At 39.1% G+C, this 26982-nt stretch overlaps 1 protein-coding gene across 1 annotated transcript in view; it reads left to right on the forward strand.

Annotated features, from left to right (window-relative positions):
* Positions 1 to 26982, forward strand: part of MAST2 (microtubule associated serine/threonine kinase 2) — a 190905-nt gene that overhangs the window by 23095 nt on the left and 140828 nt on the right. The window contains exon 3 of the mRNA XM_027893597.1: positions 1137 to 1279. Coding sequence (XP_027749398.1) covers positions 1137 to 1279 — 143 coding nt within the window. The remainder of the gene's footprint in view (positions 1 to 1136; positions 1280 to 26982) is intronic.

The raw sequence follows: 26982 nt of genomic DNA on the forward strand, positions 1-26982 counted from the left end.
GTCTTCCAACTATGGCAGCCACTTCCATGGAATGGATGTCATAATTCACTACTAATTCTAAGGTGCAGTTGAATTTGTGAAATAGCTTTCTGCCTCGGAGAAAATAAGTATTTTTCTACAGCACGTATGTGATTAAAGGTGTAGACTTCTTCCTGCTGCTTATTGCAATAAATGCCTTAGTTCCCTGTGATTCCTGAGCATGTAATAATCTGTTGAATGCAGCTGTATTTACCACGCTTGGAAGGACGTGTGTTGTTTAGTCCCATAGTTGTAATTTTAAGGAAAAGAGGAATTATCCACTCCCATTTTGCAGATGGTGAAACTGAATTACAGAGGTTGACTGACCAGAGTTGCAGAGGAAGTCATCTGGAAGCTAATAACTGAACCCAGATTCACAGACTTCTTCACTTACGTGTTTTTAACCACAGAAATATCTTTCTTCTTTTTTTCTTTCTGAATGACACTGTACATAAAAGGAAGCTGTCAAGCTCCGTGGAGTCAAAATATGACCTACTTTGACTTTGGTTCTTTCTCTCTGTGGAAATTTACTGCTTGACGTTTTTTGAAAAAGGAGAGTTATATTGACTAGAAGAGAAAAAATGTATTGAGCAGAAAATATCCGTCCATGGTTCAAAGCAAGACAATATTTAAACATACACTGGATTATGATTACAGCTGCATGAAATGTGGTGTGGGATGTTCCAGTGGTAGGAGAAGGGTGGGGATGTCTAGATGACTAAGCTATTTAGAAGAGATAATATTTTACAATTAGGAATGTGTTTTCTGAAGAATTTTCACAGTAATACTAAAGAGACTTTTGCCTCTGTGTAAGGCAGCAAATATTGTTTCCTGTGTGTAAAATACAGAAAGGTATAAAGTGATAGAAGTCTGTTTTTACAACGTTTTTGGATTTCCCCATTATCTCGTAATGTAGATTTTTTGGAAATTGTTAGTTAGCAAACAGAATGAATTCACTGGTAGGGTGCTCTCACAAGTTCTAATCTACCAAAATCCTGAAATTGCTTTTATCATTAAATGCTTTTTCTTTGCATGCAGTGTTTGTTCTCAGCTGTGTAGTTGGAACTTGCAAACTTGTTTAAAAACAAGCTGATGGTATTTTGATTTTATTTTTAAAGGAAAACAGCTACTTCCCTTATCAAATAGTGTGCACAGTGGAGTGGGACAGACAATGTGGCAGCCTCCTGGAGATACCTCCAACCTGGTCCGCATGAGAAATCAGTCTCTAGGACAATCTGCTCCTTCACTTACTGCTGGTTTGGTGAGTGAGCCTGGGAATACTCGTGACCTTCTTGTGCTATAAAAAGTGATGTGATCCTGTGCTTTAGTTTTTACCTTGTTTTCCCTCCTCCTGCTCGTTGAATGCAGCGTTTTGTTCCTGCAGGGCGTTTTAGGATCGAGGGTGAATTAGGGCGAGAATACATTTGTTTATTTGTTCACCCAAAAAATGGGGGGGTGAAGAATTATTTCTTTTTGGGGACGCTCCTTCTCAATGCTACTTAAGCTGCCTGATACCTGAAAGAAATATCAGTGGAAGTCCAGGGAGATGTGAACATGGAAACCCAACCATTTGAAACAAATTTAATTGGGAAGCAGCTTTCTGAATAGCTACCTCTGCCTGTTTCCTTGGGGATGAATCTGAAAGGGATAACTGTCCTGAGGAATCGAAGAGCTGGAACTGCCCTCTGCTCTTCTTCGTGGTTTCTGTCCAAAAAAAATATTTTTGAGGAATGTTGCATCTGTTAAATTAGCATTTTCTAAGAAGAGGAAAATGTGGGGAGAGACACTCAGGTGGCTGCAGTGAAGTGTGAATTGCACACCAAAAGGAACATACATTTTGTTTGCAGATGCTCCTTGTTACCTCTGAATATCTAAAATCACTGAAGTATGAGGAGAAGAAAAAATACAGGAGTAGGAAAAGACAGTTACTTATGAGCAGTCACATATGCAACAGAAAATGTTGGTAAATAGTAGATTAAAAGCAAAGGTGAAATCCTTTTCTGCCAAACTTCTACAGAGTTGCTCATGTAACAAGTTTGACTCAAATGAGAACATTTTGGTGTGCTCTACTTAGAGAACTGCAAGTAACTGGATAAATTTATATAACATTGGAAGAAGCAATGACCCCCTTAAGTAAAAGGGTGTATCTTGGGTATAGCCCCAAGAATTGTTTTTTGGGGACCCCAGACAGTTTGGCACCACCAGGCCATGAAAGGAAATTTAGGTCTTTATAGTTCAAAAAGCCACTCGTTTGTGTTACAACTAATTTTGATTTCACAATGAAGTACTTGTAGTTGTGGCATTTTCAGACACGTTACTATATTGAAATTCTTCTGGTTTAATTTAATTGTATTGTGTCTTAATTTGGTGCCTGTTCAGCGTTTGCCTTAAATTTATGTCCTTACCAGTGGTTCTAAATTCAACTGTATCAACAGAAAGGGAAAATGCTCGTGTGAACTTGGCATATAATTATCCGATGGGGATTAAAAAAATTAAGATGTTAAAATACATCCCTGTTCTCTAGAGGCAGGGAAATGCCTTGAAGCTTCATAGCTTAAGTTAATGAAAATAACTGTACTTTGAAACAAAGCATTAATTCTCAGATATTTAATTTGGAATACTAGGTTGTTGCTTAACAGCTGTGTGTAGCTCAGCAAGCTGCAGATGTTTGCATGTTACAATTCTGCATATTCTTAATATGATGTGCTTTCAGTTTGTCACAGCAGTGTTTGTGCTGCCTATCAAATGTTCTGATATAAACACCGTGCCAATAAGCTATTTTGAAACAAAACCCCCAGAATTTTAGATAAGTAAAGCAGAGAAATTAATCTATAAATCCAGTATTTGTCCCTCTGTGATGGTGTTTAGGTGCTGAACGATCCAGTCACTGTTCTGTGTCTCATGGTGGGTTGGGTGTTCATTACAGTTGCAGTTAATTAAGCCTAGAAATGAAAAATTTTTATACCAAGTGGGCTTCAAAAGCAACGAGTAAAGAGCTGGTCACAAGATGAGCACCTAATTAAATGCAGTGAGTCCTGGGATCTTGGAGCTGGTTACACGTTTGCAGCTGTTTTAATATGCTTGTGGTATTGAAATAAGTTTCACAAATTAGAATAGCAAAAGGTCTCTTGCCAGTATAATTAATCTTCTTTGAAGAATAGCTCTGTTAAGGGATGAGTAGGTTCAGTAATGCAGAGTGTCATTTTAATATGCCAGTCTTGACTGCTAGAGCATTGAATTTTTTTATTATTTGCTATAATACAATAGTTGGATAGCTAGAGAGAAGTGAAGTGTGGTATGGGAAAGCCAGAATCCTCAAAGCTCTGTTGATTGTTTCTGCTCCATCTTTATGGCTCTGCAGGTATCAGTAGATTTCCTTTGCTAAATTGCTTTGCTGGCATTCAGTAATGTGGTTTTTTAACTTTCTAACCACTACTAATTCTACAGATTGTTTACAGTGCTTAAATCGCATTCTTTTCCGCTTTGAAAGTATTTGCAAAACAAAAAGATAAAGTAACAATAGCAAATCTTCAGAAATTAGTTTGCAGCCTCTGGAATGAGGCTGATAGCTGGGCTTGCTTATCAGCAACGAGTCCAGAACTGGAAATACATCAAATTCTATCTTGTAAACTACATAAACACAATTTATTGTTGGGCAGAATCTTTCAGCTCGTGCATGTGTGACAGTGTAGATTAATGTGTCTGGGCAGCAGTTGCCATGAGATCCTTGAGTTGAGAAAGAAGCCAGGGCAGGCTGAGTGCTGTCCTTGTGGAATGATGGGTGTTGATCTGATCTGGGTGCCTTCTAAATATACGTGAGGATTTCACAGCACGACCTTCAGCTCATCATCTACCCTTAAGGCAAGTGGCTCTGATCCTAAGAGATTGAATTCTGGTGGAGAGTGTCCTCTTTAAGACTTTTAAATCCCTAAAATAGCTGAGGAGGTAATCAGAGGAAATGACATAAAGCATCACTGCGGGCATCTCAGTGGTGTTTCCTGCTCTCAAGACCCAAATATAGTAAAAGATGTGGGCACAGGGAATGTATACAGAGTTTGTGTTTAAGGAGCAGAAGGGTAGTTTTGTGGAAAATCTTTTATGACCTATTTTGTGGGTTTATTTATCTGAAATCTTACCCTGATGTAAAAAGAGTTAGAACGTGCACTGTGTTTGGAAGGAAAATGATGTGAAAGATCAGGAATATGGATGCATTCTCTTATGAAGAAAGGTATGAAGAGCATCAGGGTTTGTAAATTTTAGAAAGGGAAAGGAGCCTGTGAAGAGAAGGTTGTGCTTGTTGTAGAGGAGGTAGATTGGGAGTGTCTTTCTTGCAACTATTCATTTTGACAGAGCTCAGTGTGAATGAAATTGATTTCCAGAAGTGCTGCTGTAAGGTGTTAATATTCCAGAGCTGGGGCATTTATGAGTGGGCAAGGGATGATTTTCCCCTCATGCTTATTGAGGACAGGTTGCTCAACTGGAGCACTGCACTAATGCTGAATATGCATCTACCATTTGTGCAGAGAGATGAGAGTTTTATGTGTGTGTCCCCCACACCTGGCCCCTCAGAGAGCATCTCAAGCACTGTCTTCAGGGTTTTGTGAAAGAAATATCTGACAACCTGCAACCCATTAATTAGGACTGTGTCTTACATGCATTGCTCACCATCTAATGCCTGGAAAAGCTTGAGCTGTTCCAGGAATAAGAAACCATACATGCTCCTTCTGCCAACTGTGGCCATAGGGAAACATTTGAAGAAGCCTGTCAGTGGGGTGGGAATTTAGATATGTTTGTGAAAGAGATTTTGAAACCTTTTTTTTTTTTTTTTTTTTTTTTTTTAATACTTACAAGCTTCAGCTTTCTGAAGTGCTCCCAGTATGGAACTGAAACTTGAGGTACCCCTTGAACTGAAAAACTGAACATAATTTTTGAAAAGGAGGTTGAGGATTCCAGCTGGTTGGTTGCAGTTCTGCCTTTAGATTAAACTTTCTTCCTTATATTCTGTACCACATGGGATGTGGTCACAGCCATTTCTTCATCTTCAGAGATGAAGGCTGCTGACTAAGCAGTTGGTGCTCCATTAATCCTCTGATGTCAGACTTGCAAGATTTCCTTGTAGGGTCAGTCTCATCTCAGAGAATTTCCAATGACTTAGGGTTTTACATTTGCTTTCTCAGGTGATGGTGTAACCAGAATGAAGGTATGGCACATTCACTGTGGTTGTCCAGAGTGCCAGATGGTTCACCTTTCCCTGGTGTTGTTCTAGAAGAAACTCCTCAGATTTTGAATTATAATAATGATCTGGAGGGTAGAAAGGCTCAAATGCAGCAACTTGAAATTACCAACAAGCTGAGGAACTGTGTTGAATAACACTGAGGGATGATGCTGCTCGTTCAGTTCAGATGATTTATTGTGAACATTTCGTTCCCCAGAGCTGTGTGGATTAGGCAATACCGAGTGGAATGGGGAGAATGGGTCGTCCTTGTGATGTTGGGTCCTTGGCTCAGCAAGTAACTGAGACAACCTTTGCCCTGTGGCTTGTTACTTTTGATGTCCAAGTTGGGGAATGCTTTTTAGATGTAGGAGAGAATATTGACTATTTATTTTCTAAACTTTTGCTCCTTCGTTTTTTTTAATTTCTTAGTAGATATGTTAGGAATATAATCACCCATACCTAAAACATAAACTTCCCCTAATAGTCTATTTCCCCTGTGCAGGGGGGAAAACAGAAAACTAAAAAGAAAATTCAAGTTTGTGTTATTCCTGGCTATGAAGAAGAGTGGCTAGTTGGCTACAAATTCGAATGAGTGAGTAATTCTGTAGGTAATTCTCTTTAAATTCAGGTGGAAGTGGAATCTAATGGCTGTGTTTTAATCAAGCCTGCGGAGGGGTCTGTGGAGCTGGGTTGCCATCTGCTGGTGTGCCGGGGCTGGGGACAGGAATCGTGAGCTCCACGATCCAAACCAGCTTTTGTCAAACGTTTTTTAGAGATCCTGGTAATTATTAGGGGTTTTTGCAGCACGGGCATGTTAATTCTGGGACCGTGTCCCGCAGGAATCACCTGCTAATAACCAGCCTTTTTCCTTTAGCTGGGCTATGAATTCCCTTCGTATTGAAATGCTGTACTGTGGTTTGCAACATCACTTCTCTGGCAACAGAGAGATGAAAGCTAGGATGGCTATGAATCAAATAACATTTATTTAAAAAGAAAAAAAATTATTTGGAGGTGATTTTATAAAAGGTTTGCAGTTTTTGGGTGGGAAGGCGTGTTGTGCTGCCGCCTCTGGCCTGGCGGTGGCGCTGCAGCCCCGGCCGTCCCACCGCGGGGCTCTGCAGTTCCCAATCCCGCTCCTCATCCCGGGCTGGAGCCAGGGATGCTCTCCCGTGGCCAAAGGAGACCTGAATTCTCTGCTGCTCATCAGTACAGCATTGGGAGTTAATAATTCAAAAGGCCTGGCGAAGTGCGGTGGAACTGCTGGACTTCCAGCTTTATACTCTGCTTCAAAACCCCTCCTAGTTATTAAAGAAAATTCTGGCTCTCCTGCCTAGCCTCCAGTGCTTTAGTGGGTTTGCAGTTTATTATTTAGGATCTCTGCTTTATGCACCCAGGCACCTGGGTTGTTAATCTCACAGGGGTGAGGTCTTGGAAGGAACAGAGTTTGTAGTGACTAGCAGAGACCAGGTATATGATTAGCAAATTAAATATTAGGTTATAAGCCACAATATCTGATCTTCCACCACACTCTTCACCTCTCTGCTTGATATATGTGTGCTGGCAGTGGGATGAGTGCATAGAGCTTTGATTTCTATCTCCTCACAAAAGAATTCGATACAATCTCTGTCTTTTTATCGAAAAATACAATACTAGTTGGGGGACAAATCATTAATGCCAGTTGTGCATAGCACTACCTCCTGCTGGTTGCCTGGATACTTATTATGATAGCAGGCATTTGAATCTGATGGGAAAACTTCATTTACATTTGTGTCTTCTGAAACTGAAAGCTGCTCTTTTCCCAAAATTTTTTGTCATAGATAATTTTTTTTACCACTTTCAGGTGGTAGCATGTTGGCTGTTTAAATGTTGCTCAGTACAGCTGAAACTATTTTTAAGGTTAATCATTAGGGTTGATAAAGGCCATAAATTGTTTCAGAGAGTAAAGAACTTCCAATACTTGGCTATACAAGTAGGGTTTATTATTTTTATGTTAGAAAAGGAGAAGACAGCAGAAACTATGGCTGCATGAATGAACTGATTTTATTACTGTATGAATGCATGGAAATTGCATTTTAAATTGTCAGTTGTGATTGTAATAACCTGAGATGGGAAGTAAGTGGATTTCCAAATTAAGACCATGTGTGGAGTCTAAGTTTGTGCATACTAATTAGACATTTGCATTTACATGCTCTGCAGAGTCTATTGGTGAATTTTCGAGAACTTGGGTAAATTATCAATTTTGGGATTTGGACAGGGCTTGAGGAAGAAGTAGGGAGCAAGTTCTGGTCCCTGGGCAGTGTTTAAAGTGCTTGCAGGGACTTACCTTTGTCACAGCTTTTCAGGTGTCTCTGGTAGGAAAATAAAAATGCATGTATCGTGTGTTTTCATGATAGATTCAGGTCACATGCTTCACAGAGGCATCCAAAACTGATAGTCCTGGTTGGTTTTTCACTAGGAAACTTCATTCTGAATAATTCATGTACAGAACAGGAAATAATTGTGATAAATTCTCTACTAAAGTTATATTTACTTTATAGTGCACATTACTTAAACGTAGTCAGCATCTTGCTCTGAAGAAACTTCAGCATATTACTTAAACACAGTCAGCATCTTTTTACTCCCTTCAGTTAAGTGAATTCCATTTTGGAGTGGACTCATTGGCTTGAAGGAGATTTTCATATTAGAAAGAAAATTTGAAAACCCTTCCGTGTAACCTGAGGCTTGTCACTGTAGGAAATATGAATTCATAAAGCTTGCCTTGTGATAATTGTTAGGCACTAGACTGTCAGTTTGAATGATTGCAGTTCTCATTATCTTCAGATGCTGCATGTTATTTTTTTTTTTTTGTCTGTGAATATGTTGAATTGATTTTTGGCACATGCAGTCAGTTCTCTTCCTGACAGCAGCACTGTTGTAGGTGTAAAGTTAGAAACTGCTGTAGTGTGCATGGAAAATTAGCTTTTTAGCTTGGGGAGCTGTGGGGAACTTAAAATACAGTTATTCAGTCTGTCTTGAACACACATTGTTGCTGAGTGAGGCTTTGTTTCGTGAGGATTGTTCTGTGGTTCTTAATGACCTTTACGTAAAAAACATAATGATATGGATAATAAAAGTCCTTGGTTTTAATTTAAAGTAGTTGAAAATTGGCTGTTTTATTTTGGTGATTTTTGGCAGATATTTCCATGGAAAGGCACTGTGAGATATCTGCATTTAGTAGTTTAATATGGCTGCCTTCTCTGTCTGTTAATACTTCTCAAAACTGTTTCCTAGGGTGTGATAGTAGGAGGATTGATCGTAAGAAATGAAATGATTTGTTTGCCTAAGTTTCAAACTGCTTCCTTCCAGAAATGCAAACTGTTTTGAGCTTCAGGACATCTGTACTAATCCTCCATAGCATTTTGACTGAGCAAAAGCTTTGGAGATGCTCTGTAAATTAGTGGCATAATCCTCTGTGTTTGGCTGGTTCTTGCTTGGTATGCTTTCCTGTACTGTGTCATTTTGGTTTCTCCATGCCATGCAATGTGTTTTTCCAGCCACAGAGACACAGTGATTGCTTATTTTACCACTTGGAGGACAGTGGGAATGCAGTGGTTTATGTGCATCACCTCTGAAGAGCTGCAGCTCACAATCTTCCCTACCACTTAATCTAAAATCCTTATTACCTTGGGATTACTGGAGGGGGAGAGGTGAAATCTCTTGGCAGAGATAAGGGTAGCCCTGTAAGTGAAACATGGTACTAAAACCTGAGACTTATGCAACAGTCCTGATATCTGAACTTTGATAAACTGAGATACAGGCAGGTTAAGTCCCTTGGTCACCTGTAGAACCGAGAGTAAAGCACACACCTCACAGACTTGCTGTAAATCTCAGTTTATTCATGTTTGGCGGATGTTTGGAGCTCAAATGGACGGTGCAGTGGCTGTTGATAGAGTGCCGGTATATCTTTCTTTTTTCTGATTGTGTTCAAGATATTTAGATTTTCCAGTCAATTGTTCAAAAGCTGAGGCATTCCGTGATCTCTCACCCGGCCTTGCTGTGTTTTATTGCTCACCCGAGCATTTCTGCATTAATTGTGAGATTCAAACTCTTCCCTGGTGGGCACTGCAGGCTCCTTGTGCTGTGAGAACATGAGGTATGAATTCAGAATAAACATTACATTGGCAAGACTGATTTAGAGTCAGTATCTGTAGTTCCTACCTTTATGAACAGAAACTAGGATAAATAATGGCCAGGTGTTTGCTTCAAAATGTTGTATGTTGTAGGGATAGATGAGGAGAATTCTTGTACTGTGGCTTTTTTGATGGATCTGAATTTTTTTCACTGAAAGCACTTTGGCCACCCAAGTGTATCATGCACAGTTTGCTGAGAGAGTGCCATGTGTGTTAAAAAAAAAAAACAAACAGCTTACCTGAGCTGTTTTATTAGTAAATAGCGTGGAACAACTGACTGAGGGACTTCTGCTTTTGCTATTGATTGCAATGACCAAGTTCCCATCAAAAAGAAAGATTTTATGTTCACCATGAATATAAAACGCTGTCATGTTGAGACTGTAGTGTGAGTGAGCAAAAAATGTGTGTCAGTGTGAGCTCTGTTATTTGGCAAGGAGGAATGTTTATAACAGAGGATTGAAAGATGTACAGGGTTTCAGATCTGTCATAAACGGATGTGAAATGTAATTAACCTAAAATAACCTTTTAAAATATTTTTCGAGCCTGATAAATTAAATGAGCTGTTGAGATCACCTAATGAGAGACTTTAATTTTATACCTTAAATAATATCCTATTAAAATCCTCAAGATTTTGCTTTGTGATGGAATCCACTGAGATTTACATTTTCACAATGACCTCATGATTCAGTAACATTGTTAATATATTTGGTGCATATTTGAGGGGGTAAGGTCTAGGTTAATGGCAACATTTATTCCTTAAGTGCTTGAAGCCACAAAGCTCTAATTGAAGATAGGAATGTTCAAACCTCATAATTTTAATGTGCTCATACAGCATAGTGACACTAAAAGTAGGTATATGATGAACTCCTAGGACAAATTATGAACCCTGCCCATAAAAACAAATTATTATGTGAAACTTGGAATTAAAATTCTATGCCTTGGAGTTTAAATAAAACATGAAACTTCAGGTTTCACACGGTCCCTGTATTTGTCTTCGCTCAAAATTCGCAATAAGCAATAATAAAATTAGCAAATTAGCAACAATAAATTTGCATGCCTTTAACACAGAGAACACTGCTGTGATTGTTTACACAAAGTTACCAGTGCATGCACTAAACCTCTCACCCAAACCCACCTCCTCAGACACTGTGACGTGCCTTTCGAGTTAGTTAAACCTGCAGAGTTGCTTTTGGCCAAATTTGCACCTCCAAGTTTCTAAATATCGGTAATGGAACTAATTTAATGGATGAGCTGTTGTCAAGGGAAATGCAGGCGGTGCTTACCACACTGCCAAGGATCCAAGGGTCGAAGGCAAAGGTCGGAGCGTTCATCACGACCTGCATTTCATCAGCGCCGCTAACCTTGGGTTCTGTTTCAGCTCTGCACGCTGGGCTGGCTCTAACACGAGCCACAATCCCTTGGAACACCCCTCCTGCCTGTTCCATCTTCCTGAGCTCTGCTTTCCCTCCTGTGTTTTCACAGAAGTCTTTATTTTGCTGCACCCCTAAAAAAACCCCAAAACTCAACCATAGTAATATTCAGTTCTTATGACTTGATGATAGCCAGAAAATTCTGGCTAATTGTGAATTCGATCTGCTTTGTGCACAAGTGTATTTCTACTCTGACCTCCTTAATCCTTCTCCACTGTCAATCCCAGACTATCGGTCTGGTAATCTTAGTGGGAAAGCTTTGGAGTTGTATCTTGTATTGTAGCTTTACTGCTGCCCAGGGTTTGTACAGTTGCTAGTTCTGGTACCGCCTTTATTTCTTTAGTATTTAGTATTTGTAAGTGAATGATGTTCTGAATCGTGGGCTTTTGATCCACACTCCCTTTGGCTCTGCTCAAATGACTGTATGCAATGTAAAAAGTCAAACTTAAGGGTATTATTACATCTATCAATAACTATTTGTTTGGCTTTAGGTAGGCTTTTGATGTTTTGCCTTAAAATTCACTTATCAAATGCTTTCTTTCAAAATAAATTAAAACGTAGAGTGTTGCGAATTTGAAATGCATGCTTAAAATGAGCTGGTGAGGTAGAGAAGTTTGGCAAGATAAACTGAGGAGGTTCTTGAAAGAAAAGAGGAACAACTGTCGTGAACATGCAGAACTGTCTGAATTGAGAGGAAAAGTGCTATGTCAGCATTGCCAAAGTATATTGATCAGGCATCAACATCAGTCCTGATTAAACAGGCAGCTGTTTAAAGTGGAATATTTAACAATGACATCTTTTATTTTCCATATGATTACTTGCCTGCTGACATGTTTACTTTCTTGGTATAATTTATGTACTGTGGTTAAAATGTCGCTGACTGAGAAGTAGTTGAATTATACGAGACAGAGTAGAAAGAAAATCAGACCATTCTGATGGCTGATATGAACATGTATGAATATCAGGTAATATCTACAAACAAACCACCTGATTTATGTGCCAACATAATTCCAAGGGAGCACTCTAATAACTTGAGTGGCTTGCTTATCTTCTTATTTTTTTTATGATAAGCGGATTTCTAAGTTACTTTTATTATAATATATATACACATACATATATATATTAGATTTAAAAATAAAATGCCAGCAAATCTTTGTATAAATGAGAGGTGTTGAAACCTTGGGACACCCCTTTCCTTGTGGGTTTTTTGTCAGACAGACCTGTGGTATCACCTCCTCTGGGAAAGTGTCAAGAACGGATTCAAACTTCTTTAACTGGATGGGTGCTTGCTCCATTTTTCCTTGCACATCAGCGAATTTCTCCAGTAGTTTGGTGGTTCAGAAGGAGGTAGCCACAATTTCCCATTCTGGACCAAGCAGTGGGAGGTTGGTTAAACTCCACGTTTTGTGTTACATAAAATGGATAAAGTTGATTTAACTCCATTTCACTTAAGCTCCATGATGGAGCTTATGCTTTTTGTAACGAGCTTCTGTTCTGTGTTGAATCTTTACAGTCTCCGAAGAACCGAGCTGAGTCAGAATCACAGAATACTCTGAGTTGGAAGGGACCCACAAGGGTCATCGAGTCCAACTCGTAAGTGAATGGCCCACACAGGCATCAAACCCACAACCTTAACCAAGAGGTGAAGGACTTCTTCTTCATGCAGAGAAATGCAGTGTTCCCCACTCCTGCCCCTGATTAAGAATTAAAAGTGGTTAAAAGGAGAGCAGAGTGGTGAAGAACAGAATAAAGGAGATTGGTAATTCTGTGAGTAAAAGGAGATAATGACACACCTTTAAAATAATTCAAAGATGAAACATGTGAACCACTATTTGTGCTGTATATCCAATTGCTTAAAATAGCTTGAGGACTGGAAACAGCCAAATGAAGTACCAATATTTGAAAAAAGGGATCCATGAGCAATCTTGTTACAGAATTGCAGATGTTCCCTTCATGCTGTAGTTGCCTGAATCCTAATTCTTATAAGTGTAATTTACCATTTGGTTGTATTAACATGCATGTACATAGATCAAGTCATTCAGATCACCCTGACAGTGCTGACCTCATTGTTTATACTCTGCTATTAAAGTATGTTTGTCAGCAGTGGGTTTGTATGTATTTCTAGGTCACCAGTTAAAATCATGGAATCATTGAGTGGTTTGGGTGGGAAGGGACCTGAAAATCATCTTGTTTCAACCCCCCCATGCCGTGAGCAGGGGACACCTTCCACTAGAACAGGTTGATCAAAGCCCTATCCAACATGGCCTTGAATACTTCCAGGAATGTGGCATCCACAGCTTCTCTGGGCAACCTGTGCCAGTGCCTCACCACCCTCACAGTGAATAATTTCTTCCTTATATCTAATGTTATATTCATGGCCGTTTTGTTGACACAGAAAGGTCATATTCACTAACAATTCTTCTGACAGCTGCTTTTAAAAATTCAATTGATTGGCAGGTTCTTAACCCAGAAAGTTTTGCTGTTTCACAGAGATACATTTTTCTTTAGAAATGTAATTTTCAGTCAAGTTAAAATCTCTGTAAACAATTCCAGGTCTGATGCCTCTATGCTTACTTGGTCAGCAGAAGCAGTAATTTGAACACTTCAACTTCCACCTCTCCCATCCAAAAGCAGAGAAGAACTCTCCTCAGGAGCCACAGTGACTTATTTGCAACCTTCCCCCCCCCCAAAAAAAAAAAAAAAAAATCTCAACAGCTGATGTTACTTCTGCTTGTTCTTTGAAAAAACTGATATAATTATTTTGCCTGGGATTGACATCACCTGAAACCTCCTCGATAATCTGCTTACTTGTTTGGCTGGGTAGGAATGGACTTTGGCTTTTCCCCTGCTTCCTGTTGCAAAAGCAGCTTCGAAGGCAGGGCCTGAGAAGGAAAAGGGGCTGCCAGTGTGGGAAATTCAGGAGCCCAGGAGGACAAGAGAGCAAACTGCTACAATCAACCGTTCATGCTGATGCCTGAGAACTTGGAGGTATCTTTAGAAAGCTGCTGTTGCTGTGTTTGTTTTGCCCATTGCAGCTCACAGATTTAGATGCTTTCTACTTCAGTGACTCTGGAAGGAAACCTGAGGAGACAGGGCTTTCTTCAGCTTCATTACCTATTCTGCAAAGAGCTTCTCCTTCCCTTGAATTCCACCTTGACTGTCCAGATTCGTGTTCTGCTATGAGATCATTCTGTCAATATAGGCTTGTTTACTTCACGACTTCAGGAGTTTTGGAAGGCTCCTTTCAATATTAAAACATCCACCTTTTGCATTAGCAGGTTTCTTCTCCAGCAGGGGACTGTGAATTGCTACTGATGACTGTCAGTGTTTCTTTCTTCTGTGAAGACCTAATGTTTTGGTAGAATTGAATTCTGTTTTCTAATGTAGTTTCCTGTGTTAATTGGTTTCATGCTGGATCCTGTCAGAGTCAGTATGATACTGGCCTTCTGAAAAGCTTGTTTTGTTGATGCATTTGGAAAAGGCTCTACTTCTTTCATGGAAAGAATTTTCCCTAGGGATGCTGCCAAGGCTCAGAAGACCAAGAAATCTTATGGCTTTGTGTTTGAGTGAAATCAAACTGGCACTCATCACCGTTTTGTCTCTTCCTAGCTAGAACAGATCTGTAGATGAATATGTATTTTTGGCACTGGCTTTTACCAAAATTGAAAGTAATGGTATGAATGATCGTGACTGCCAGAAACACTGAGCAGTGGTAGAGAATCAAAGTTTCTGCCATTGTTCCTTCTTTCCTGGCAACTTCCAAGCCACTGGCCAATTTCATCCAGGCTTGAAAAGAAGAAGAAATGTCAAAAATAACTGTAATTGCAATATTATAAGAACTGGAACAGAGTAGGAGACACCCCCTCAGGTTCTCCCGGTGACAGTCAGTCCATTGTTTATATTGTGGTTTGGCAGCACTGGTTGACACTCAAATATGAGAGTGCTCGATCAGCTGGGGGTGGTGCTGTCCCCAGTTGGGGGGAAGTAAAACAGGAGAGCCAGAGTTACCTCTGTCAGGACTAAGGGAGAGAGCAAGAGACAAAAAGACAAACTCAAGTCTGCAAGAAACTGTGAGTCTTTCATGCTCATCGCTTGAGAAGCAGCTTGTTCATGTTGCAGTACTTGAAAGAACCTGGAATCTCTCTGTTTCCAAAACCACTGGTGTTAGTGACCTAACTCTGGGCAAGGTTGGAAGGGCAGATTTTGAAAATGTTTCTTGAAATGCTTCCTTGTTGTCGGTTTGGCTTGTTGCCTTTCACTGTGGAGGGAAAGGTGGGATGTCACTCCAGCAAACTGAAGCTCTTCCAGGTGGTGCCTTTGCAGCATCCTGTGATTGTCCCGAGCTGGGAGTGCCCTGCAGGGTCAGCACAGGGAAGTGATGGGATTTCTTCCCTGGACTGTAAATGTGACCTTCCAGAAAGGAGGGAAGGGAACCCTCACGTTTCAGTTGAGCATATTGGAGCTGAGCATACTTGTGGCATCATCTGCAGTTTATTTCTTTGCTTTTCACTACTAAAGACATTAAAAAAATTAGTATTCTACAAGCTTGAAAGACAGACTATTATCTAATTGGCTTTTGGTTAGGAGGATACTGATTTCTAGGTCAATGTAAAACAAATGAGCATTTAAATTGAAGAGGAGCAGCTGTTCCAAAGCCCCTTTCCACAGTGCCTGGTTTTGTTAAGAATAATTATGTCTAATTTTAAATTATGATAGCTTTGAGTATTGAGCTTTGCCTTGTTACATGCACTATCTCATTCTCCTTCATCAGTAAGTATGTTCCATCTTGGAGCTAGATTTGTGATTGGATTTATTTTTCTGGGCCCTTTGAATTACGAAGAGAAATACGGATTTAAAGATTGGGGTTTTCAACACTTTCATGCCAATGTTACCACACTCCCCATTTTATTTTTCGAGGTCTCAAAACTGATATCAGTGTGTCTGATTCCTGGGGAAGGATACTGCTGGGAAAATACATATTTATGGAAATGTGTAAGATATTTTTGTTCATATTTTTAGCTTGAAAATGGAAACGTCAGGCTCTAGTGCTGAGAAATCCAAGAAAGCTCTTGTCAGCCCTTGGAAGGAAACATATGCTAAAGATGTCCTGTGGATTACATACTGCTTGTTTCAATTAACACATTGATATTCTCTGTCAGTTCTAGAGACAAAAAACCCAGGTGACAATTCAAATGATGCATGAAAATCATATTTCAATTTTTTTTTTTTTTTTTTTTTTCTGGTGAGCTCAGATTTTAGTTTTGAAACAAAGAAGGAAAGATTTCAACCGCTTTTGGTCAATGTGATATTAGTAATTCAGCAGTATGTCTGAATGCTTTAAAGAACATTTATTGTATATATATGCTGCTGTAAAGAAGCATGTTGGCTTTTATGAAATGTTTGTTGCTGGACACGACAGCATTGTAGTGTCTTGCATAAAAATTGACTTTCATTTGGAGTAAAGTGTAACCATATCAAGAAATGTTAAATATATATATTTGCATAATAATTTGAAATCCAAGCATTTTTTTACCTGCTAGTTTTACTAAAGGAGGTTGTCTTCCCACACCTTTTAAAATAATTAATGTCACACTTTTCGTCTGAGAAATATTCTTTGAGGCTTTAAGTCAACAGTTTTACTGTCTTTTGTTTCTTCTCCTGACTGAATGTAATTGGTTCTGTTAAACAAAACCAAAAAAGAGTTTAAGATTGACAAATTATTAGTATGTTTCTACTTTTTTTTTTTCAATGAAAAATAGCTTTTAAAGAAAAAACCCACACAATGGGAGAATTTACAAAGATGGGAGAGTCTGATGCAGATCCTGGGGAGAGGAAAAATCAAAAAAAATTATTTATCATTGCACTGTAAATCTTTGAAATCCTGAGTGAATTTATTCTTGTATCTTTCTTATAGTCATTGTTCTAGTTTAGTGGATAAAGGTTGGGAAAAGGGATAGCTATAAAAAATGAACAGCTTTTAACTAATCCACCAGTTTGAGGGATGTCAAAATTGTGAGAAATCAACACAAAAGTTTTGTCTGAGACCGGAAACGGAAGAATAAAAAAACTGTCAGAATCCAGCAGTAAAAAACTCTCCCTACATATCAGTGTAAGCGTAGTCAGGTATAAACAAGGAGACAAGGAGAGTAAAGCCCTCTAAACTCCAAATGTTTTGGCCTATCTTCAATATTTATTTCAAAGGCAGTGTTTGAAAGTATATCATGTTGGTCTTAGGCCAGCAAAATGATACAGCCTTTGGAGACTTGTTGAAGCACTTTAATGTCAGCTGGAAATGAAGGTTAAATTCATGGCATATTAAAATGAATTGCATGTGAATTAAGTTGGAAAAATGTATTCAGCGCTGTAGACTCTGTTCTGAGCAGAATAATTAAAGAAAAATCAGTTGTTGACTTTCATAGCGTTTTTCTTCGTTGCTTTTTTCCCTAATGAGTGTGTATGACAGTGTGAGTCATTATTTGTAAATGTTATGCTAGTGTAATAGAAGAGGTTCCATGTTCTGTGAAGCATCGAGTGTTTGTTCTGAAGAAGTGTCTGTCCAAAATGACAAATATCCTACAGAGAGGAAGATAAAGTGAAATACAGCTTGGTGGAGTTTCATACCTTTGCCATTTGTTATCCTTGTTAACTCTGGAAAGGAAGTGGTATCTCTATGTAAAAATTGTCCAGCTTGTACTTCAAAGTCAAATGTGGCTTTATTGGTGAAGTAAGAATGGGAAGCAGAAAAGTTTGGGATGACTTTACAGAAAAGGGAAGTCTGTGTATGCAAACCCCAGTGAGGCTGCAGGAAGAGTGCTGCCAGTCAGGAGTGTGGATAGTGGAGGAAATGTTTTGTGTACAGTAAAATTTTGGGGGTATTTCTCAGCATGTGGTTGCGTCAGATAAAAGATCTGTCTGTAATCTTTAGCTCTATCAAAGCAAATTCTGTGGCAAAACAGTTCCGGGGTTAACTGGATTCGTATTCTCTTTGCTGTGGGATTCTTGAAACTATAGGCTTTTGTTTTTATAAACCTTTTAGTCAATACCTTGGTTAGGGAAACCCAGGAGATGGTGTTGGGTCCCTGAGCTTTGGGTTTGTTGCCATTCTGATGGGAGGTATTGGCCACTGATGGCTTAAGTCCTCTAAAGCACGAGGGTTGTCTTATAATAAAGTAACAGAACCCTGATTTTGGTAATGTCATCACAATGTATTTTCTTCAGGTTTAAATTTACAGCAAACCTTGAGAAAGGCTTTTCTGCCAGTCAGAAAAAAAGGTTTGTTTTAGGAATGGTATTGTATTTGAAATGTAGCATCAGAGAAGCTGGTGTCCACTGTGTTCTAATGGCAGTTCAACTCCAGAACATGAATGTTTGCACGGTGAATTTAGCAATTGCTGTAAATATTACAGTTTAATTAAAGATTCCTTTCTGAAGGTGTTAGCTTTGAAAGGGGCTTGAGCCAAGGAACTTTTTTCTGCCTGGAAGCTGCTCTGGTGTCTCTTCTGAACGTACCTTGTGTGGTACAGTATGAAAACAGTCGGCCTGTAGATGAATGAACTCCTTCCTCCACCCTTGTCAGCAGCAAATTTACATTTGTATGGAAGATGAGTGGGAGTGCCGCCTTTCATAAGGCATTGGATGTGGGGGATGGGCCAGTCTGGCCCAGGAATCTCAACCCAACAAACTGGAGACAGAAAATGTGCTGTGAGAGGAGTCTGAGCATCGTGTAAACCTTGAGGATTTTGGACGTGGGTTTTTTTTTTGGGGTTTTTTTTTGCAGCATTTCTTTTTCTTTGGGACCAAACCTCGTAAGTGGTGGTTCAGGATGAGTTCCTGCTATGGTTCATTGCTAATGCACAGCTCTGCTCCAAAGGTCTTAGTTTATCAAACTGAATCTTGTAAATAGGCAAGAAATGCAGAAGAAATTCAGACAAGCTGTCAGCCGAGTTTCCTTAGGTTGGCTGCCAAGCTGTTTTATGGTTTGTTTTTTTTAAAACAAGTTACTTCATCAACCTCCTTGTTTCAGTAGTCTGTCAGTGTATCTCGAAGAGACACATTTTTAAATCTCCAGATAAACATAGCTTGATCAAAATAAATAAAAAAACCCCGAGCACTTAAGTTTCAGATTGACAGTGAAACATTTGGCTCATTGTTTTTGCACCGACAAATGTTACAAAAGGCTTAAAAAATTTCTGCTGCAATTGTCAGCTGATATTATTTTGGAAAGTGATCTTTTTTTCCCCAGCTCCCAATATGTTATGTAAAGGAAGTGTTATATCTTTAAGGTTTGCCACAGCTTGATGTTTTGTTGCTTTTAGTTTTGACTAAATAGATTAAGAACTATAATGAATTTTGAATTATGAAAAATGTGAATTTTGAATCTCAGTATCTTAGATCAGGGATTGGTTCAAAAATTGCCTTGGTAATGAAATATGTAATAAAAAGCAGATGAATGGAAAGATGTTGGGTTTTTTAGCTTGATTTTTACATGGGAGTATTCTTTGTGTGGCAAAGCAGAAATGGGTCTTCCTCACAGGATCATCCTGTTGTGTAATGTTGACGTCCTTCACACCACGTCTCCAGTGATGGGGTCCTAGTTGTGTGGGAGACTTTCTGGTGTTTTTGTAGTTAATAGGAAATATCAGAAGTTTCTGAGTGGTCAGTGTAGTGGACTTGGACCTCTCGTGTTAGGAGTTTAAGGTGTGCAGCTATTGGATTCACTTTAGCTGTACTGGAGAGTACGCACATTTATGGTCCACAGTGTGATGATTTGATTGCTAAGATAACTTTCACTGCTTTTGCTTTTATGGTAATGGTAAGTTTCCATTCTGATGCAACAGGATAAACCACAAAACATGGCAGGATGCAGTGCCAAAAACCTGAAAGGACTAGGAAGTCACAGCAAAATGAATTTCTCTGTTCATGTTTTAGTTAATTCTTTTTTCTTCCTGAATGTTGAATGATTCCTGAAATACACCTCAAATTTCAATTACAATTTAAGATACATAAAAGGTATTTTATATTCAGCATAGATAGTACAATAAGCAAACTAAATGCAGCTCAAGAGATGAGACGTGATTCCACACAGATATGTCTTTGTGCATATGTAAATGCACTCTCTAATATAGTAGATACAGACTCCTTTCTTATTTATCCCCCTTTGCAGTTGCTTTGGTGAGCAGAGAATGTAATAGGATAACAGCTTATTCACAATTTCTCAATTATGTTTTAGTAAAATCTGTTGAACACAGGAACAATTGCACGGCTTCACAGAGACTTCCTGTGGTCGTTGCTTTCCTGGCTGTGAAATTGGTCTGCCCTTGGTCATCTTCCACTGGTGCTGTTTGAAAACCTGCAGGCTACAGAAGGGCTGAAAGAATTGATGTGTTTTGATTGCACTGAAGTTAACAGATGGAAAACTCCAGTCGTTCTTCGGACTGGAAATGTTCCGACCCCTCAGATTTTTTTTTCTTCTGCGAGGCAGAGAAGGAATGGATTTTGGTAGCAGGCAGTGGAATGAAGTCTGAATCGGCACAGATGAGGAGAGATTTTGTCTTATAAAAAGAAAAGAAATGCTGACTGAAATCTAAGTACAGACCTCTCCTAGAGTTTTGCTCTGAGAGGGAGGGAGGGTTGGTGGCTCTCTAATGTGTGAGGAGTAAAATTTCAGATCCTCCTAATATTCTTCAGTGTCTTGTCATACTTGTGGTCTTTCCTGTGATTGAGTCCCTCAAGTCTTTTAACCCCAGTTTTTTCTACCCTGAAAACATTTATTTTAGATCTTTCAATTTCTCAATATTCATCTTGAAATACAGGTGACAGACATGGTTTTCCATGGTGATGTCATTCGTGTCACGTCCAGAGACAATACCCGCTCATTTATGACGCGTGGGTTTTTTTGGTCTGTTCGGCGCTTACTTGACCTGTCAGAGCTACACGCTCTTCTTAGAACTCCAGTTTACAAATTGACCATTATACCTGGCTCCTTTTTGGAGTTGATGCCTTGTAGGATGCAAGACATTGTTGTCTTCACCAAGCACTACCTTTGTACTTTCTACCTGGATAAAAATGCAGAATGATTACACCGGCTGAGCCCAGTAGTTTATCACTGATAGCAGGTGTCTCTTCCCAGAACATTTTCAGCTGTTTGTGAATCTAGATCTTCTTCAGTGTATTTTCTTCTTTTAAGAGGTCTTGGCAGATTCTTCAATGAATTTGCCCAAATGCTTTTAGCCATGGTAGTGATTTTTTTTCCCCCCAGCTTTTTACAGCAAGAAAGAGCCCAGTGTGACTGTTGTGTAACGCAGCGCCTCCTTTTGTTCCTTTGGAAATTACTCTTAGCCTCCTTCCATTCATCCCACTGTTGGCAAGCTGATAAGCTGTCCTTCCCTACTTACCCACCTAACCCTTGCTGGAACATACTGGAAGTTCATGGCTCTTCCCATTTCTTGGTGTCTTCAAATCAGGATTGGATAAAGAGCACTGCAGCCAAACAGGAATTGGTTGGATCATGTCCGAGTGATCCCACTATTAACACTACCCCTTCTCTTTTCTTGTTACTGCAGAGAAGAGCAAAATTTTCTCCAGGTTTGTTAATTTGATGGAGGGAGGAAGAATTGAGTTAGGAGCTTGCTAAAGTTCTTGGTGAACCAACTTTGAATTCCCTCTTTTTGTCTCCCTTCCATTTTTTTTAGTGAAGTTGAGTGCTAAGGTAGGTACTGTTATTCTTAAAGGATTCAAATATTACTCAACCTTATTTTGCGTATTTCTTCTGATAAACAGGTATTTTATTAGACTTTTTCAAAGTCCTGACTGCGTCTGAAAACTGAGCAATTTGTTTTATAATTAACTTTTTATATAATTGATAAAACTGTATTTAGTGTACTTCAGTTTCCTTAATATCTTCCAGTAATATATCTGTTAGTGTAATGCCTTACACAAATACTTTGTCATCTTTAATTGGAGACTTACCTGCACGGTTTTTAAGATGTCAAAATGAATGTGTAAGGAAGGACTCTGTAATCTCTTGGTAAAATGAGTAAATTTCTAAAGGTAATATTTTGTAAGAAAAATTTTCCACGTTGGGGAGTTGCTTTTCAATTCCATTTGTCCTTTGCTTGATTTGGTTTGGTGCTGAGTGTTTTCCTCCCACCCTCTTTCATCATGGCTTTTCTGCGGTAGACTTTGTGGAAGGAAGAAAAAGTGAGAGTGGATGAGTCTTACTAGTTAAACAGGAGGGTGGAGGAGGTGGTCACCACATTCAGGATGTTTTTGGCAGTGGTTTTTGATCTGACACTTAAATAAATGTTGTTTGCACTGAAGAAGGGGAGGAGAGAGGGAGGCTGGAGGAAAAGCCGTGCCTGCTTTTTTACAGCAGCCCCACTTGGCCTCTCTACCCCAAAACCTGGGTGACTGTGGCAGGCAGCCAATTTGAAAGCATCCTCCCCCCAAGAAAGCTTGAAATTTGGAAGAGAACAGATGATTCTTATGGTATTTGGAGACTCATGCCAGCCTCAATCAATTACAAGTCACTTGTGTAGACATATTGAGAATTGGCAATGTCTGAATATTACGGTAAATAATCCAAGAAGGATTAGATGTGTATGTGCCAATAAGAATGCTTTCAGTTCCGTTATGGAAATAAGTTGTGGTTAAATGCTGCTGTTACCTGGCTTAAACATTTTCATTTAGTGGCTGGTTTAGGAAGAGAATACAATGTGAGTGGTGTTGCAAAATCGTTAAGATTCCTTGATTCCTCTCACAGAACGGTGTTGTTTAATGCTGCTGACCTCAGTCAGAGGAGGTAAGATCAACGATCCAGTTAATGCATGGACTAATATAAATATTTCTGAAATGTAATGTAGACTAAAATCAAATGCAAAACGCATGTAATGTGTTTGTGCAAGCATGCCAAAACGTTTTGTTTCTATGAGATTTTTTTTCGAAGTAAAAATAGCGTTTGTTTGACAGTAATGTCTGATAACTGAAGTTAGTCTTCGGTACGTTTTTCCGAGGAAGCTCATTCGATAGCAAAATGCAGGAAACGATATCGCCATCCGTCATAAATATTATCACAGTGAAGAACCACGATCATTTGATGTCCGTGTGCTTTTAAACAGAGCTCCATCTGAATTTTCCTCTCGCTGGGGTGACATATTCCTAAGTTCTCCCGCGGAGTTTTGCGCGTGGCTCGACGTTTCCCAGCCAGGCTTGCAAAAGAAGATGCTGTTCCTTTAAAACCAAGTGGCTCATGGAGTTGTTTTCACTGGCGCGCAGGTTTTTTTTTTTTTTTCTTTTTTTTTTTTTTTTTTTAATGTGGTACAGTTCTACTCCATGCAAATGAGCTGCCTGCCCTCTCCGGAGCGCACAAAGGCGCTGCAGACCTCGCTCAGCACTCACTTGTTTAAAACGGCAGATGGAAGGAGGGACGGCAGGATGAGGATTTATTAGCTGCTCGCAATAAAAGAACCACACTCGCTCCGCAGAGGATCAGAGAGAGCCTGGTGAATGGGATTGAGTTGTATCTGCCTTCAGCTGACTTTACAATGATGCGTTTAGCTCATGTGACTCGGTCACTTAGCATGAAGATCAGCTGAAGATTGCCGTGCAAATCTCTATTCCTTTAAGCACCGCCAACCTGTGTGCTTGTGTCGAGACTTTAATTTTTTTATTATTATTATTTTTTTTTAAATTTTTTTTTTTTGGTTTGCAGCTGTCTTAACTGTGGGAACAGGAACACTCCATCGAGCTGTGGTAGGCAGCCCACGGTCTGGGCTCTCGTTGTTGTTGCATTTGCACACTTGAGGATGTCTGGCTGAAATCCCCTCATAAACACAGCTCTCCGATGGAGTTTGATTTCTTTTATATATATATCTCTCTCATGAAATTCGTCAGAGCCTTGAGTTAGGTTCTTTTTAAATACAGTATTTATATGCAGAAGTTATAAATAGACTCATCCTAGGATTTTTTATCAGGAGATGAAATCTGTTGCTTAAGATTTCTGCTAAAGGATTTGAAGGTTGTTGCAGCAGTAGGTTGTTCGTTATATTTGCAATATTTTCTTTTTTTCCTTTCTAATATAGAAAGGGCATGTGTAGGACAAAGGCTTCTTGACATGCTCAGTAATTTAAATAATACTGGGATGAACATACCTAGACCTTTATTGAAACGGTGTTTGGTATAGCTAAAAGCTTTATTGTTGTTTTATTTTTCAACATGTGCTATTTGCTCGTGCTTTAGAATGGGATTGGCATAACGTACCTAAAGGGGCAAAGCCTTTTTTTGACCTTGCTGGAGTTGTCTGTCTTAAGGTAGCTGGAAAACAGCAAGTGCAGGACAGGCTGAAAAAGCCTCAGCTGAACTGTGGGGGGTTTTTTCCTCTTTTTTTTTTTTTTCTTCTTTTTCTTTTTTTTCCCCCTTTTTGCCACGGATGACGATGAGGGAAGGGCTTCTTCAGACAGCTCTGTCAGTGATGAATAGATGAATGAATTCTTAAACGTTCAGAACTTGCAACATGTGTTCCAGACCCTTCAGCACATGAGAGTCGCAAGATCTCAGCAATGAGCTGGAGAATGTGCCGTGCCTGCTGCAGATGGAGGAGCCCAGCATACCTCAGAGATAGCAGAAACAAAAGAATGTGTGACAGGATCTGAAGAACCTGACAGTCGCTTTGTGTTGCTAAGGACTAAAGGAATTTTTTCAAAATTTGGAAAAATAAAATTTCCGTGTTTTTTTTTTTTTTTTTCTTTCACAGTGAGTTTTTTTTTTTCCTGTGTTTTGGATAGCAGTGTGTCCTGTGTGCCCACAGCATTGCTTTTTTAGTTAGCGTGACTGTGTATTTTTTTAAAGGAAATGTGACCTGGATTTTGTGAGCTTATTATACACAGTAAATGAAGGCAGCTGTTTTAGTTTACTGATCCCTTATAACAGCTCAAGTAAATTGAAATAAAGCAAAAATACGAGCGCCTGGGATCTGAATTAAATTCCACTCTTTGGCCTTACATGGAGCCGTGGATTATTATATATTTGTAGACAGTTGTGTGTATGAGAGGAACGAGACATCCAACCTTGAAAAGATTTAGGAAAGTCGAGCAGCTTTTTTTTTCAATGTGACCTGCTAAATCTGCCACAAAGAGGCAGGCAGAATTACCTCCAGATAGTCAGGGACCGTGGCTGCAGTTCTTCATGACAGGCAAGTGCAAGACCAAGCCCTATTTTTAGCAAGTGGTCAGAGGGGGAGTTAAGGGAGGGGGGAAGAAAACTTTGAAAATAATGGACTTCTTTAACAGTTAGAGAGCAAAGCCAGCCAGAAGCAAGTGAGCTTTAGTGATCAGCAGTTGAAATATGGATGATTCAAGTATTCTTCGAAGAAGAGGGCTGCAGGTGAGTGTAACTTCAGCCTGCTTTTATTTACTCTTCTGCTTGTAGTGTTGACAGTCTCGTAAAAATGCTGACAATTGTTTGGAGTAAATCAGGTTGACTGAGTACATAACAGTGATGCTGGAATTTGAGGTTTTCTGTTTTCACCAAGTGTATATTTTGTGAACTAAAAGCAGGCTTTTGTATAAAGTACAAAATACATCTTTTTATGTCTTAGTTTTTAGCCAATAATTTTGTGAATGTTCCTGTGGCAAGAAGAGAAGTCTGAACTAGGAGGCTAACCTTGTTTTTGAAACTTCAGTTTTACAGATACATATAAAAACCTGTTAAGTGACTTTTCAGACTTGGCTTAGAGTAGCCATTTTAGTTGAGCATTATCTAAAAATCAAATGTCAAAGTAGAGTGACTATTCTCTTTTATTTTAGACATATGCTTTTTTTATTGCTTCAAATGCACAGTAACCCAAAACCAGAATGCAGTTCAACAACGCGAATAATATTTATATTTTACTTTGAACAACTATCATTAAGTTGAAATGAATACTCCAGTTTGTTTTGAACTTGAACTAGTGAAGTTTTATTTTGTTCTGGTGCTGTGGAAGTTTTATTCAGTTGCAGTGGTCTGACAAACATGGTAATCCGTGCCAGTGTCAGTGGTGTGTGATGACTGAGCTGATGCTTATGGAGTAAAACTGCTGGAAGGGAGTGAGCTCCAAAATTTTGTGTGAGCTGGGCATGGAATAGATTAGTGCTTGAAAGCACTGTATTCTTTTTTTTTTTTCCCCTTTGCATTGTAATGGGATGGGATACAGCATATTACATACTTGCTAGCATAAGTAATTGTTTATAGACCATGAACGTTGCCTATTAAATTAACCATGCCTGTCCTTTTGTTTAACTTCCTTTGAGGGAAAATAAATCTACCATTTTAACATGCTGCCATTCATACCTTACTGATGCTTTAAGGCAATTACGGAGTAATTATTGCCTTATGTGAATAGGATCTATGTCTCACCTTTTTATATTTTGTGTATATTTTCATTTTCCTTTGTGCCAGCTTATTAAAATCACAGGAATAGCTTGGCACTGTGTGCTGCAATACCACGGTGACAGTGTGTTGTGATAGTGCATTTGCTCATCATAAAATCAGCTGTATTTACTTTCTGTATAACTGAGTATACAGGAATAAGTAAGATTGTTTTGGGATAAATTTTTGGATAAATTGATATTTGTTTTCAATTTACTTAATTAGAGTTTCATAGCCAAGAAGACTGTTTCTGACTACAGTTAATCAAAAATTTTTTAAGCCCTTTTAGAGCTTTCCTGAGCCTAGAATTTCTCTGGGATGTTGCATCTGTCTTGACGTGTCAGGGAGTGGTTTTTATGGTGATGCTTCAGGGAACTATTGGCAAAGGAGGGGAGGTTGGAGGAGCCCAAATGTCTACCAGTGTCAACAGAAGACACTGCTGGGAATGAGGATGCATTTCTGTGGTTTAACTCTGTGTAGTGTGGTGGAATTTGATAATTCTGGTGGTCTTGAGTATTTGCTGTCTCTGTGTGGTGTTGTCTTTGCACAGCTGGGTAGGGATCTATAAATCCACATACATATATATATAGGTGTAATTAATATCTACACCAAAAATGCTTTGGGAACTAAGAAAATATGCTAAAAGGAATTAAGGCAGATATTCAGTAAGTCCAAAAGGAAGTTAATGCTGAACCTTTTTTTTTTTTTTCCCCCCTCTGTATCTTGGAGTAAATTTTTTAGAAGAAAT

This window comes from Empidonax traillii, unplaced genomic scaffold, assembly GCF_003031625.1.
Source record: "Empidonax traillii isolate 1590-97213 ecotype Southwest subspecies unplaced genomic scaffold, ASM303162v1 scaffold15:size5535645, whole genome shotgun sequence".
Lineage (NCBI taxonomy): Eukaryota > Metazoa > Chordata > Aves > Passeriformes > Tyrannidae > Empidonax > Empidonax traillii.